This window comes from Gymnoscopelus microlampas (assembly GCF_963454915.1).
Source record: "Gymnoscopelus microlampas genome assembly, chromosome: 2".
NCBI classification, from domain to species: domain Eukaryota; kingdom Metazoa; phylum Chordata; class Actinopteri; order Myctophiformes; family Myctophidae; genus Gymnoscopelus; species Gymnoscopelus microlampas.
This window is the reverse complement of record NC_139939.1, coordinates 44,247,501-44,262,054: the sequence shown is the minus strand read 5'-3', so window position 1 is coordinate 44,262,054 and position 14,554 is coordinate 44,247,501. Positions and strand designations below refer to the sequence as shown.

At 40.3% G+C, this 14,554-nt stretch overlaps 1 protein-coding gene across 2 annotated transcripts in view; it reads left to right on the top strand.

Annotated features, from left to right (window-relative positions):
• LOC311064933 (growth factor receptor-bound protein 2-like) overlaps positions 1 to 14,210 on the top strand; it is a 33,344-nt gene extending 19,134 nt beyond the window's left edge. Inside the window, exons 2-5 of one of the 2 annotated variants that reach the window (XM_084085004.1) lie at positions 1,680 to 1,777; positions 4,256 to 4,378; positions 9,786 to 9,960; positions 11,338 to 14,210. In XM_084085004.1, the coding sequence (XP_083941130.1) occupies positions 1,680 to 1,777; positions 4,256 to 4,378; positions 9,786 to 9,960; positions 11,338 to 11,520 (579 nt within the window). In that variant the 3' untranslated portion in view covers positions 11,521 to 14,210. Of the gene's footprint in view, positions 1 to 1,679; positions 1,778 to 4,255; positions 4,379 to 9,785; positions 9,994 to 11,337 lie in introns of both variants that reach the window. The other variant, XM_084085003.1, reaches the window with a different exon arrangement.
• Positions 14,211 to 14,554: the final 344 nt, after the last annotated feature.

The window sequence follows — 14,554 nt, the reverse complement described above, 5'->3', positions numbered from 1 at the left end:
TGTGTTTATATAGCATGTTTTGGTGTTGCGTCAGCACAGTACAGTATGTGAGAGTCCTTGTCCTGCTGAGAGGGCATCAGTGACACGACTGATGCTCGGTGACAAGGACAGATGGGATATCAGCGGAGGTCGACTGGGGACTGTGGGAGTCTGGCAGAATAGGCACTGTATAGTATACTACATAGTACATACTGTACACTATAGGCAGACACGCACGCACGCACGCACGCACGCACGCACGCACGCACGCACGCACGCACGCACGCACGCACGCACGCACGCACGCACGCACGCACGCACGCACACACACACACACACACACACACACACACACACACACTATGGTGGTTGAGTGGTTCTCAACCTGTGGGTCGGGACAGTAGAGACAATTTAAGACCTTCTTAACCCATTAAGACCTGAGGCCGATTCTAAAAATGTTTTCTAAATCTTAACAGTTTTTTGAAAAAAAACAATATATATTTTTTCATGATTTAAAAGAAAATAGCAGATCTACAAGCTCATAGCGTGGCACCCGGTGCTGCGCTATGAGCTTGTATATCTGCTATTTTTGAATAGCCAAAGAAATCTTAAGATGACACAGATGCGTTCCCGGTCTTAAAGGTAGGGTAAGTGATATTTTTTGGCTAAAACAAAAAGTATTTTGTTAAAAGGTTAAAATACTATATTCTGATAGTAATCATTGCTATAGAGTGTTTTTTCAGTAACAGATGTCTCCCTGTCTCTCCAGCTCTTTAATAAACAGAAAATACGTTTTTCGGTAGGTGTCAAAATCTCAGCCAATCAGGAGAAAGTACCCATTTTTAAGCTTAATTTGTATAGTGTTCCAGTTCCAATTTTGTCTGCTCATTTCTTAGTGTCATCACTTCCAATTTCACTTGTTTAATCTGTATCCTGATTGAGTTCTCTGTCCTGGTTGGATAAAATTGGAAATGAAACTGAAACTGAAACGAAAATGCATTTTCTGTTTAATAAAGAGGTGGAGAGACAAGGAGACTCCTAATCCTGAACAAACACTCTATAGCAATGAGTACTATCAGAATATAGAGCTATTTAACACTTATTTTAACCAAAGCAAATCACTTACCCTACCTTTAATGGGTTAATACCTTCAAAAAATTTTGATAAAAACATTGGTCAAATTGTCAAATAATATAAGAAAGGCAAAGATTTAGAAAATTGCTGATCTACAAGCTGGCGTTGTGAGCTTGTAGATCGGCTTTTTTCACAGTATTTATCTGTGGAACCGAGTCAACTAAATGCCTCAGCTCCTACGATTCCAAGTGCTTGTCAGGGCGGGGGGTACCCAGTTTAAATATGATTATTAGGGGGAGTGCCCAGTTCAAATCTGATTATTTTAGGGGGTCGTGGCCTGGAAAGGTTGAGAACCACTGCACTAGGTGATATGTTCAGGTTGATTGGCTTGTAGTGTGTATCTTGAAACTTTTATTTTTTTGGGGGCCTCTATTATTGATAGGACAGTAAGCTGACAGGAAATGGGGAGAGAGAGATGGGGAGTGACATGCTGCAAAGGCCGTCGGGATCGGGACTCGAACCCGCGACGCACTGTCAGGCTACATTATTGCCTAGGTGCCCGGAGCGCTACGCCAGCATCAGTCATTTTCTAAGTGTCTAAAATGTTTTCCTGTTCATTTCTCCAGGTTCTGAATGAGGATTGTGACCAGAACTGGTACAAAGCAGAGCAGAACGGGAAGGAAGGCCTTATCCCTAAGAACTACATTGAAGTTAAACCTCGTGGGTAAGACATCAATTGCAACTGTCAAAACCGTTCAAGGGTAATGCTGACATGTATACAAATTAATGGTACATGTTATACATAAGTCAATTTCCAAAGGGAAAAAAGTGAATTCCCACACACACTAATCAGCTCTACGTTGATTTATTGAAAAAGGCTGACATTTCGGTCACTAGGACCTTTCTTAAGATCAGGCTGAGGGTCCTGAGAAAGGTCCTTGTGACTGAAATGTTGACCTTTTGTGTGTGCGGGAATTCACTTTTTTCATTCAGAATTGGAGCTTTGGGGGATTTGATTCCCTGCACCATGGTAGAGACATAACACGTGTGTGTGTGAGTGTGAGAGAGTGATGCCTTCTACATATCATGTATTATAAATTCCTCATTTAAAAGTGACATTATTTCTGCTCAAATGAAGCCCATGGAACACAATTTCAACAAAAAACATTACTGTAGATAGAGATCTCACAAAATGAGCAAAGTCGACACTATTTATCTGACCACTAGACTATGAGACCTTTGACAACATTGTTGATTTTGCTTTTTGCGCAAAGATAAAGGATGGTTTGTTATTACAGTGTGGCCTGGAACGGGGATATGATCTGGGTTCGGTCTGGGCTGTGTGTCAGATCCCTGTGGTCTCGCTTGTCTCTGGTTTGTGCTGCTCAGGGGCCCTCTATCTGTATGAAAGGTCTTCATCATCTGGCGCCGAGATGATTTCTGCTGAGTCTGCTGTGTGTCTCAGTATTCCCTTCAGCCTCGTTCCCTAAGCCAGTAGACCCACTGTAATTAATGTTTGAGAGATGATGTCCTTTTTCTCTGGACATCTTCCAGAGACGATCGGAACTTGGTGTTCTGTGCGTCCACATCCATTCTGCTAGAGAGGGGCAATATTGTATAGTGCATATAATATCCCAGAGTGCCAGAGATAACTAGAAAAAAATGAGGTTGTGGACACTTAGGATGTACCTACAGTGCAAAAGCCACACACACACACACACACACACACACACACACACACGTCCATTACCTGTGGCTCTAGAAGATGTTTTCTTCTTTTTTTGTGCCACTTTGCCTTACCTTTTCAAAGATGTGGCACCCTTAAGTTAGTAAAAAAGAAACAATTCTGCAATTTCTTGTAAACTAAAGCATAGTCTAATTAAATATTAAGTGCTGCCAGTGCCAGCCAACGAATACACTTTTGGGTGGGGATGTATAAGAAAGTATGCAATACCTGACTGCATTATACCTTTTAAATGCCATTTATATTCCAAGCGCTTCTTAAGGTCCTTAGGGGGGGGGGGGTTCCTTTTCTTTATATTTGTTCAAACTGTTTGTGTCATGAATATTCTTCGACGTTAAATCGATGACATTTTTATTTAGGTAGATTTTACACCACAAATAAAGGCATCAACCTGTATCAGCGAGGCATCAAATATATGAATAGATTTGATAAGCGATATTCACTGGTGATTTTCTTATTGTTTATTCGTCACTGCCACAGTGTTTTAAACTTTACAGTAGCTTCCACTGCATCCCACTGTGCCTTAGTAGCACTCATCCATAGCAGTATTTTCCCAACATCATCAAAAACATAGCACTGTATGTCTGTGCTGTTGTTATGCTGTAAGCAATGTTGTACTGTATTTGTAGGTCAACCTTGCCTTCAAAGGCAGCTCTTAGTAAATAGTCACGTCCAGACTGGCTTACATGCCGTCACTGTCGGGCAGAAACCTTTTATGTCCATATTTCACCTTTTTATGTCTGTTCATAAAGAATGGCCTATTTTATACTTAATTGTAAAACAGTGTCATACAAATGTAGCAAAAATAGCAGATGTACAACCTCACAGTGAGCTCATAGATTTACTATTTTTTAAACGGCAACAAAAAAGAAATAATTATGATAATTTTTTGCCTATAATGACATACCCAAAATAGGGAGGCCAAGTTGTAAGTGTCTGTCTGTGGGTTTTCTAAATATTTAACCATTAAAAAAGTGCTAAACAAGAGCTTGTAACTAAATAATAACTACACTGAATCCACTGGAACATAGGTTATTTTTCTCCCCCCATTTATTTTTTAAAAATATATTTTTTGGGGGCTTTTTGGTCTTTATTTATAGTTTACAGTAAAGACAGACAAGAAACGGGGAGAAAGAGAGAGACGGGGAGCGACATGCAGAAAAGATCGTCGGCAACAGGACTCGGAACCCATGATGCGCTGTCAGGCTACAGTACATTAGAGCCTATAGGTGCCTGGACCACTAGGCCAGCGGACCGGGCCCCCCCCGCCCCCATTTCTTGAAAAGAAACGGTTTGGAGTTATACAAGGTTTCTGCGCGACAGCGACGATGTCAAGTCAAGTCACCTTTATTTGTATAGCACATCTAAAAACAACAGAAGTTGACCCGAAGTGCTTTCCATTCACAATAGCATCTATAAGTGACAGTGGGTTGTTTCTGCTGTTGCTCCTGTCGACAGCTGGTTCCATGGGAAGATCCCGCGGGCCAAGGCTGAGGAGGTGCTGAACAAACAGAGACTGGACGGAGCCTTCCTCATCCGAGAGAGCGAGAGCACGCCGGGGGACTTCTCACTGTCTGTCAAGTAGGTTCTGTCATCACATCACATGACAAGGCTTGGGGGGAAGGGCACACACAAACACAGTACTGTGTACACTACACACACACACACTCTCACACACACACACACACACACACACACACACACGTTTGTATTGCTATACTTGAGAGGACATCAACATATTAGGATGGTGATTTTATGAATGCCATTCTTTTTACTATAACCCATTCAATCCGGGAACGCATCTCTGTCATATTACATTTCTTTGGCTATTAAAAAATAGCATATATACAAGCTCCGAGTGCCACGCTATGAGCTTGTAGATCTGCAAAGAAAGAAATATATCGTAAACATTTTAGCAAATCTTTGAATATACATTTTGTAAAGCGAACATTTGTAACTCTAATTTTTGCTCCTGGGGGTCCCTGGAACTAAATATTTTACAAATGTTCACTTTAAAAGATATATATTCAAAGATTTGCACAAATTCTCATGATTTTTCATTTCATTGAATGGGTTAAGCAGCCTAAAGCTGAAAAATAGCAGATCTACAAGCTCACAACGTGTCGCACAATCTTTCGGTGCACGACACCAGCGCAAAACTAAGTATAATCAAGCATAATTCTAACTCTAAACCTACCCTCGAAATGTCTAATCCTAACCCCAACCTGAATCTTTTCCTCATTCTAAGCCAAATACCTCACAATGTCTATTTCTCAAAATACACTATACAGCACTTGTTAGGACAGTTGGGCCTCACGTGTGTGTGTGTGTGTGTGTGTGTGTGTGTGTGTGTGTGTGTGTGTGTGTGTGTGTGTGTGTGTGTGTGTGTGTGTGTGTGTGTGTGTGTGTGTGTGTGTGTGTGTGTGTGTGTGTGTGTGTGTGTGTGTGTGTGTGTGTGTGTGTGTGTGTGTGTGTGTGCGCACACATGCACTTGGTTTCTCTCAAATTTTCCTCTAAAGTTACTCTCTCTCTCGTGTCAGCCAACACATAACTGTTCTGACATGCTAAGACAGTTAATGTTTAGTTGATAGCTGCCATAAATCAAGAAAAGACCAATGAGGGTTCTCTGGTATAAACGGTATTCAACAGACCTGTTCCCTCTGTGCAGATTCTTATCTGTTAAATAGCCTGCATGGTCCTTGGTTCGCCTGCCTTGGCCCAATACGGTGACTTATCTCTGGTTGAAAACACATCAGTCCAAGCCTGATAACAGGATCATGTATCACAACAAACATTTATCCTGTGGCTGCCCCCGCCTTGGTGACAGGAGATTCTTGAGACAGGGTCTCGGACGCCAACGGGCGAACGTGTGTTTCCCGTCCAATCTCAGTAGACACGCCCCCCTGCTTCGCCCCTAGTCATGCAGTACTCTGTGGTGGAAAATAATATTCGGCGCTGGCATTGCCTTGGGGGGGGGGGGCGATCATTTACGATTCTGTGCCTATCGGTACATAACTCGGATGGGGCTGAGCAGACTCAAGCCTACTCAACGTTCAGCGAGGCAACTCGCATGCTCAGTGGTGCTTCTCGTGGCTCAAGTTCGCTTCAGACTACGCCCCTCCGTCGCAATCCAAAACCATACTTTATCGGCGAACAAAAGTAGTCCGCGGTTATTGGAAAAAATAGCGGTGTCAGTGGGAGACAAACCCTGGAGGTGTGGGTTGGGAGTCCTGTGATTAACGAGGCAAGCCATTGAGGCCGGTGCTGAGATTGGGTATTCGGGCTGTATAATATGTGACAACGCCCAGAAAATGAAATATTGCATTTTAATATTAAAATATTACTCCAGTGCGCCACCTACAGATCTGTTAAATGGATTTTTTCTATTGACAAGATTTATTCTATTCAACACCTTAAAACCGTCTTTGTTTTGGTGAGCAGCCAGTGAGCAGATAGTTAGGAACCAAATGGACCTTTTGAGGGGGTTGCAAGGTGCCCCAGCTAAATGATTGATAGTTAGGAACCAAATGGACCATTACCGGTCTGTAACTCTGATCTTTTAAGGATCCGTTTGGTTCCATTTGTACACTATCAAATGGCCCATAGTTTGAGAACTACCGGTTTAAATGTTTCATGAAGACAACATGCAGGATCCACAGTGAACTTGTGACCTATTCTGACTGGAACTGCTTGAAAAACCACAATCTGTGTCAGCATGACTGGGGAATCATTTAATGGACCTTCCATTTAAAAAATGATTTAGGTGTAATTTTGTAAAGCCCTTAAATGATTGATGCTGCACTACAGCTTTCTGCTCTTGAGGTAAACTGGCATACTCTGCCAATAACTACACAGAACTGTTTCTCTCTGAGTGAGTGGGTTCCACACAGTGGTGGAAAAAGTGCTCACATTTTTTACCTAAGTAAAAGTATCAATACTGCAATACAGAAATACTAAATGTACTTAAGTAAAAGTACAAAAGTATTGGCATCAAAATGTACTTAAAGTATCAAAAGTAAAAGTACTCCTTATGGAGAATGTCCCATTACCAAGTTTTTAAATGTATTAACCCATTTAGACCTGGAACCCCTATACGTAACTATACCTTTCAATCCGGGAACCTCTTTTGGGGTAATTGTTATGTACAGTATATAGCAACATCAAATATTTCAGAAAACTTAGGTCAGGATTTAGAATAAGTTTTTAGAATTAGCCTCAGGTCTAAATGGGTTAAAATCTTTTGAAAATTGCAGATCTGCGTCGCGATGCGACGCATTGTGAGCTTACAGATCGGCTATTTTCAGATGGCCGAAATGTATTTAGGGCTGAAGTGGTTAATGTATGTTTTGTAAGAATAATCAAAATGTACTAAGTAACTAGTAGCAAAAGTTTTCGAATAATTGTAGTGGAGAAAAGTACAATATTTGCCTCTGAGATGTAGTGGAGAAGAAGTAAAAGTATTGGAAATTGGAAATACTCAAGCAAATACAGATACCTAAAGATTTTACTTAAGTACCTGTTCTTGGTTACTTTCCACCACTGGTTCCACACACAGGCGCTAAGGAAATATCCTGTCAATGCAGACGTTCTGCACTCTCTTCAGTACTGTGTGAGTGACTGAGTCTAAACGCTCTCTGTTGGTAGGTGTGTCAGCAATATTCCGCTGACACTGCGCAAGTTTGACTGATGACAGACCTATACTGGCAAACAAATATCACATCCCTCTTCCCCTTTATTTGGAAAATCACGCTGACAGGATAGGACTGATAATAAAATGGCAAAATAAAATGCAGTAAAAGGCGACGTTCTCATGGGTTGTGGGCAGCTGCACCGATCAGTGTTGATTTTGACAGCAAATTTGTATTTTGTTTTAGTCATAGAAAACTTAAAATTCCATTTTAGTCATCTGAAATGTTTTAGTTTTTGTCTAGTTTTAGTCGACTAAATATCATAAGGTAGTCGACTAAATCTACAGTTGATTTAGTCGACTAAAATGCATTTTGGCGGGCCTTGATACAATTGGTTGCATGCTGAAAATAGCCGATCTACAAGCTCACAACAGCTTGTAGATCTGCTATTTTCAGAGCGCAACACCCGAGCGCAACCAAACATAAAATGACTTGTCTTTTAGTTCTACCGGATCTCTTCTCCACTCGTCATTTTAGTCTAGTTTTTATTTGTTGATGAAATTGTCAATATATTTAGTCTTAGTTTTAGTCATCGTAGCTTAGTTTTTATTTAGTTTTCGCCAGTCCAAAAAAGGTAGTCGACGATATTTTCCGCCTTAGTTTTAGTTGACGAAATCAACACCAGTACCGATTCCACTGCTGTGTGAAACTTCTGAACCTTCTGATCAGCCATGCTGCAGATAAACATTCACTTCGTTACCACTCTCAAACTAGAGGCCTTAACTATGAAACAAACTTGACTTCTTGTACCCCACTGGGAGTAACTAGAGTTCTCAACGGGCCTGCGAATTAAGACCCGGCCCTAACTGGGCCCTACTGGGCCGGCCCGAGGCTTGGCCCGAACAATTACCATACTTTTAAGCCCGAACACCCAAAAAAACACAACATTTGCCATTATGTGCATAATGTCCTCAAAGTCACACATCCAACAAGCTTTGAACTGATCAGACCTTTTATTCCAGAGATAATTGTCAAAACATATTGAAAACGGGCACGTTTTTCTTTAATAATAACACAGGCTAGGAAGGTTGCACAGCGACAAAGTAGATACCTGAGTAAAGTTCGCTTTGAGCTGCATCCAACACATCCACTGCCATTTCCATTGTCCTTACCGTTAGGTCGCTTGGGGCAGTTGAAATAGATTTTTTTGGGGGGTAATAGATTTCTTATTTTTTTGTTCACGGAACCCGAGGCTAATTAGCATAGATTTTGGGTCTGATAAAACGATTAATATTTGTCCAGGTAGCTATGCATTCCATGGTTCTACCAATGTTCAACATCAACGTTTGCACTGCATCAGTTTGTTGAATGACAGATAGAACATCCTGCGGTAACACTTCTGTTTTTCCCCCAGTGAATCTCCTCAGTGGTAACTAGTTCTGTCTAAACCAGTGCTTCCCAAAGTGGCATCCCTGAGGGGGTTCACAACACGCATATTTTCAGATGGTGGCAGCATTTTTTTCATGCTGACTAGTTTTTCTGTCTTTTCCTTCTTTTGTGCAGTTTTAGTTTCTTTATTGCACTACTTGTTCTTATTGAACTTTTAATGTATGCTATTTAATGACCTCTTCCTTTTTAAGGAAAGGATTTCAAATAAGCCTGCTGGCTTCATCCTTTTCTTGCACAATAACTCTTGTTTTCTTTTGAAATGTATTGTTTCTATTTTATATTACAATGTGCTAATAAACTAAACCAGGGGTCCTCAACAGGGGGTCCTCAGAGTTACTACAGGCGGTCCGCCAAATCTATTTGAGATAGATCATTTTCTCTCTCTTTTAGGTATTTTTACACTAACCACTTGAACCCCAGCATCCCTATTCTGCCGGGAACATTCACCGAAAATAGCTGATCTACAAGCTGACAATGTGTTGCGCTGCGAAGCGTTGTCAGCTTGTAGATCTGCAATTTTTTGGTGAAGAAGTTTGGTGTCGAGGCAAAAAACAACAACACAAAGTACAGAGCCAAATGTGAAGTCAAGTATTGAGAGTTTATAAGTGGTTAAATGTCTTGAAAATACACATCAACATGAATCCAAAATATAAAAAAGTGTGTAAATAAACCAAATAAACAAAGTAAAACATACATTTCCACAACACTGATGATAGTGCTGTCAAACAAGTCTCAAGCTATGAAAAAGTTGAAATCTGCAACACAATTTTATACAATGTAGTTGGGGGGTGTCCCTGCTTCATCTCTCTCTCAGCTAAGGGGTCCTTAGCCTGAAGAGCCCTGAACTAAACTGAACTAAAATCATCAGGCTTTGAGAGGCTCATTCACATGTTTATATTCATTCATTCCAGGTTCGGCAACGACGTCCAGCACTTCAAGGTGCTGCGCGACGGCTCCGGGAAGTACTTCCTGTGGGTGGTGAAGTTCAACTCCCTGAACGAGCTGGTGGAGTACCACCGCACCTCCTCGGTGTCCCGCAGCCAGACCATCCTGCTACGAGACATGGAGGAGGTCCAGCTGCAGCAGGTCCGAAGCAACACAGACACAGTGGTGGAAGAAGTACTCGCATTTTGTACTTATAAAAGTATAAAAGTACCGATACCGCAATGTTAGAAATACTCTGTTACAAATTCAAATTCCCGGTATTCAAAAATGCACTTGAGTACAAAGTACAAAAGTATATTCGCATTAAAATATACTCAAGTACTGAAAGTAAAAAGTACTCATTATGCAGAATGTCCCATTTCACAAGTTTCCAAATGTATAAAAATGCTTTGAGAATAGCAGATCTACAAGCTCACAATGCGTATACAAGTATACATGGGGCTGAAGTGGTTGATGTATGTTTTGTAATGATAATCAACATCTACAAAGTAACTAAGTTTTCAAATAAGTGTAGTGGAGTAAAAGTACTTCCAAGTACAGTACTTAGTTATGTTCTTAGTTACTTTCCAACACTGCACCATACCTTCATCATCAAGATATACCTTCATCCATCTAATAATAATATACTTTATTTATGTTGTCGCTGTCTGGCACACCACCTAAACCAAATGTAAAACTGACACAAAATCAGCACACAATCAGGAAGATCAGACTGATCCAGGTATGTAGCAAAAAAAGATATCAGGGTAATTCAGATCCACTTTAATAGTTTAAAAAGGAGCCCCAGAATCTGGATTTTCATTCTTTGAAAAGGCCTCTATGTTGCCATCTGTTGGACAAATGATGTTACATCACATCAGGACTTAGCCGCTTGCAGTAGTAATCAAAGTAATGTTTTTGTTTGAATCAAGGTCTTCACCTATAGTCAGTTATGCAAAAGCTTTACTGTTGACAATCAATATATTCGCGACAATTTCAGAGATATAAAATCTGATCTGTACAACTGATCTGTATTGTGTGTTTGCTTTTTTACCTCTAAATTTAAACCCCACTTAAAGGCATAGTTCACCCCAAAAAAAGACTTTTTCTCTATCGATTAGTTAACCCATGGAGACTTGAATATATATTTTGGTTTGTTTTTGTCACATTCCTAAGTCAATAATTTGATGACCAGTGGACCGGTAGGCAGCGGTTCCGGTAGGAGACACAAAGGAGACTCTCTGTGTCTCCTACCGAAACAGCTGCTGGTCATCAAATTATTGGCTTAGGAATGCGACAAAAACTAAAAGATATCCATTAATTCAAGTTCCATGGGGTGACTAATCGATAGATAAAAAAGGCATTTTGGGGATGAACTATCCCTTTTAATGTGAAAGAAAAAATCAATAATACATTGTGTAAAACCATCCAGCTAATTCTCTCTCTCTCTCTCTCTCTGCAGTACAGTAGTGAAATCCTCCTACAGTACATGTATTTCATTTCGTCTTAACGTGCATTTTCTCTTGTGTTTTCCTGCAGCATTTGTACGTCCAGGCGTTGTTTGACTTTGAGCCTCAGGAGGAGGGCGAGCTGGGCTTCAGACGTGGAGAGATCATCCACGTTCTGGACAACTCCCATGCCAACTGGTGGAAAGGTATGTGCCACGGCCAGATGGGAACCTTTCCCCGCAATTACGTCACGCCAGTCAACCATCACATGTAACCACGCTCATCCTAATAACACAGAGGAACTCGATCGAGAGGACACGGGGAAAAAAATGCACCTTCATGCTTCTAGCCATCAACAACATCCACTGTAACAAACGGCACGTGGTGAGAATCTCACTTTGAGGAAAACAGGGGCTAGAGCTCTGATTTATTCCTTTCGCCCCTGAAATGAAGAGAGGGATGAAGAATGGTGATTGTGCGGATAAAGGAAGGAGACAAAGAGTCGAGCAGAGAATTTTTGGCAAACTGTGATTCTTCAACACTGAGACATTGTTCAGCTGCCCGTACGGCGGGACACCACGTGATGCTCAGGAGCAAAAGATTCAGAGAGCAGAGCCCTCTGCATGGATTACGCTTTAATTATTAGTTAGTGAGTGACTTACAGTAGAGGGTGCATACGTCTGAGGACATAAAGAGCTGTTAATGGCTGTATTGACTCTGCAATGTTGATTTGCACCTGTAACCTTTAGCTTGCCAGCTAGTTTCTCTAACCACTAGCGTGCTCTGCCTCTTGCCACCCTTAAATCCTACTGTAGAATACATTGGGGAAGGAAATTCTTCATTCTTTCAAATGATGCACTATGTCCCAACTTTCCCCCCCCCTCGTATTCTCTTGTTGTGTCTTTCCTCATGAATTAGTTACCCATTTGTTGAAGGCGCCTGTGGAAAAGTGGATTCATGAAAAGGTATTGGTTGCAGAAACCAAAGACTGGTGTTTTAATGTCAGCCCTGTTTTAGATGTCGGCAAGATTTATTTTCTCTTTTTTTTTTTAATTGCCTGAATTCTGTGTAATGTACAGTATTGTATCTATTTGATTGATGGACTATTTGCTGTTTTGGTTGTTGCCATTTTATTCTGAACGCAACTATTAGTCTGTCTTTACCAAGTTCATTGGCGTCTTGGGATGCCGAGCAAATATTAATTCAGGAAGAAAACAAATCAATAATTTTAGCATGCCATATATTAGTATTCTGTGTGGACCAGCAGTACCAACATAAATACAACTTATTCATATCTTCAAGCAGCTTACCATGTGAAATTGCATTTGTTACATACCACCATGCATTACCGAAATATGTTTGTATAATTTATCCAAATGGGCATGTGAAAGTCTCATGGTATACATTTTTGTCATTGTTTACATTTCTTTGGTATCCCACTCTTGATTACCTGATAAAATAGTTATTAGTGTGGTTATGACGTAAAGACTTTCATTTTAAAATGTCATATTTATTAAAGCACACTGAGAACACGAATGTAGCCATCTTGGTCTATAGGTTATTAGCATCAGGGAGTATATGACTGGATTAATTCAAATGACAACAATTTATTGTAAAACAAAAATACAAATATTGAGTGCATTGGAGGTGAATTGAGGACATTCTAACATTTCAATCAGTAGTGCCTTCTCTATTGCATGTCATTTCTGCTTCTTTTGTCCGACCTTTTTAGTAAACGGGTCAGGGGCGGCAATACTGACCCGTAACCTCATACAACGCAGGACGTAAAACAAGTGTTATTCCGTAAATGCATTTAGCCCATCAAGACCTGAGGCCGATTCTACAAATGCCTTCTAAATCAGTAGTTATCACGCTTTCAAAGATTTTTTTCCAAAACGTTAAAAAATAGCAGATGTACAAGCTCGCAGCGCGGCACGAAGTGACACGCTGTGAGCTTGTATATCTGCTATTTTTGAATAGCCCAACGCTAAGATCTAAAATGACCGGTTTTAATGGGTTAAAATGCTTTACGAGTTTGAAACTATCTATTTTTGGTCTTTCTTTGAAATAATCAAGATGTGTGGTGTTTGTTGTGTCTGTCCAACTCTGTTGCAATGTACAGTGGACTGAATTTTTAACTGGACAAGTGGACGATAATCAGAAGGGCTTCTTTTTAACTCTTGTGTACTTATTGTTAAATGCAATTTGTTGTTAAAACAGGAGATGGTTTGGTTCAAATGTAACGAACTGGATATCGGGGACGGTAAATTGTTTTACCACACACATTTCATGACCACCTCCCCTAAAGTATTATGGAGAAGTCACAGGGGATATACTGCGTGATTTGGTGCAATGTATATCACTGTTTCCCAAACAGTGGGACGGGACCTCATTTCTCTTTTGGGTTTGGGAACCACTGATGTACGTAGGCGCAGGCTAGAAATTCATGTTTGGTGGGTGAAAAGATGTCAATTTTCAAAAGGCGATACAAGGATTCACTGTTTTGCATTGCATGGTCCCCTTTACCGCTATGCTGAATTATGTTGGCCATTTTCTGATGACGTTATGTTGGACTTCACCCTTTTTCCTCATGTCCCTGTGTGATACAAGGACATGTTGTGAGATAAGGACTTGCTTTAGTGAAAGTGGAATCAATCCACACAATACTTACAAATTACACAAGGGTTCTGTTCGTTTCATTTCCTCCTGCAGCTTAGGTGTATTTTCATTCATTTAAATAATTTCATAATTTCACAGCCCCTCAGTAACAAACCTGTGATTAATTACAATGCTGGAGATTTATTAAAAAAAGAAAGAAAAAAAGATTGTGTTTGCGTGTGTCTATGCATTCATCCGTGTGTGTGGATGCAAACACATTTCTCCGTCAAGTGTTGAACTCTGGATGTGATTATGTATCATCTTTGGAAGAAGACGTATAATAAAAGACTCCACTCCTCTGTTGTATGTGTGACTGCTGCCTTTATTATTTCTTTAGGAGATCTAAACAGCAGATCGTTTTCATATATTTTCCCCTGAAGATCAGTACAATAGATTTGTAGCCATACTGACACCCATAGTATGTTATTTTCAGATGAGAATTTGTGTAGTGAACTCATAGACAGTAAAAACAAAAAAAAGTGGATAAGGAAAACTGCAATTCCAACAGAAGTACACTTGGTTCGGGTGTATTCTGTTGGAATTACAGTTTTCTTTAACACCATATTAAATAATCGTACATATTACAATAAAAATAAATGTGAAAACTGCTGTTACGTAGCTACAGTGTACTTTATGCAAAGTGAAATAGG